Raw genomic sequence first — 1,542 nt, forward strand, 5'->3', positions numbered from 1 at the left:
TATGCGTATACATATATATCTATATATTTCTCTATCTCTGTCTCTGTCTCTGACTCTAGCTATATGCGTATCTATATTTGCCCCATAAAGGCAATTGTATGCGAGTTTTTATCATAGCGTATATAAAATTTTATGCATGTTGGGGAAATATATTTCTGCTTGTATTCGTGCACATCAGAGTGGCAATTGTATGGTGTCGTTCGCAATTGATACTGCTAGCGTAGATATGTACGGGTGATAAAGTGAGGCACGATTTTTCCACTGCCAATTATACAAAAATTCAACATGCGTGTGTGTGATTATCTTTCTGTGTGCACGGGCACAATAAGCATGTATGTCAATTGACGATGGGTCATCTCCATACAAACAAGCTGTTAGTTCTGTTCCGCGCGATGTCAAGGTACCAAGGCTCTCGTATGATGCATTTCACAAGACCCATCAAATCATCTTTAATTCAATACGCATCTTCCCATCGCATCCTTCTCCCAGGTCTGGCTGAACCTCAACCTAGCCGTGAAGGAAGAATCTATTTCAGGTTACGTTGAGCTGCAGACCAATCTCGTGGTCTCGCAAGATCGAACCGAACGCAACCTGATCGTGCACCTGAAGAAAGGCATAAATCTCGCCAGTAAAGATCCCAATGGGCTGTCTGACCCCTACCCGGTACTAGTGATGCTACCCCTATGTGAGCACAGTGAAGTGATGCGGGGAACCACGCACATGGGCACTCTCAATCCACAGTTCAGCGAGAGCTTTCTCTTCAAATTGCCACTGAATCCTAAGGACGACCCAGAAGGTAGGTATGGGGTGCGTGGTAGCTTGTGCGGCTGTTGCCGTTTCTCTCTCAATAGGAAGAGGCTGAGTGTATATGTAGTGCGTCGTTTCTCTCTCTCTCTTTGTGTGTGTATGTGAGTGTGTGTATATGTAGTGCGTGTTCCATGTCCATGTCCGTAGTTGTATCAATTTTTGAATATCAAATGAAACGTTCGTATATACATTAGTATTTGGGCGTTCGTATCGCTACGTCGGTGTATGTGCTATAGTTTGCGTGTGTGCTGCTATCAAATTTAATGTGCTACCTACTTCAATACTCATGCATATACAAAGATACACTACACCTATTCAAGTGCACACTTCACCATCGACATGGATATGTCTTTACCATAGCGCCATTTGTAGAAAGGGGATCTACAGTCATGTCTGATTACATCGCTTAGTATTTGCCTCGATCACCTCAAGACTGACCATCTTCAAATTCAAATCATACGTTTTACAGGCTTGTACCTAGCAATCTGGGACTGGGATCGCTTCTCAAAATCTGATTTTATGGGAGAAACACTGATCCCCATGAAAGAGCTACTGGCCATCAGTGGCGAGGAGCGGGTGTCGTTATACGGCCTGTCCCCGAAAATACACATTACCTCTGTTCAATCGGGGGACAACGAGGAGGCCCATGACTTCGTGTATGTATCGTGTGTACGTATACATATATAGAGACACACACACGTACACACTTATATATATATGTATGTATGTATATAT

General features: G+C 43.4%; 1 protein-coding gene across 1 annotated transcript; it reads left to right on the forward strand.

The window, feature by feature from the left end:
- Positions 1-489: 489 nt before the first annotated feature.
- On the forward strand, positions 490-796 carry SARC_15883 (hypothetical protein; the record flags this gene model as incomplete). Its single annotated transcript, XM_014290006.1, has 1 exon — positions 490-796. A coding segment is annotated over one exon (307 nt), but the record flags the coding sequence as incomplete, so codon positions are not given.
- Positions 797-1,542: the final 746 nt, after the last annotated feature.

Source organism: Sphaeroforma arctica (assembly GCF_001186125.1).
Source record: "Sphaeroforma arctica JP610 unplaced genomic scaffold supercont1.6921, whole genome shotgun sequence".
Lineage (NCBI taxonomy): Eukaryota > Ichthyosporea > Ichthyophonida > Sphaeroforma > Sphaeroforma arctica.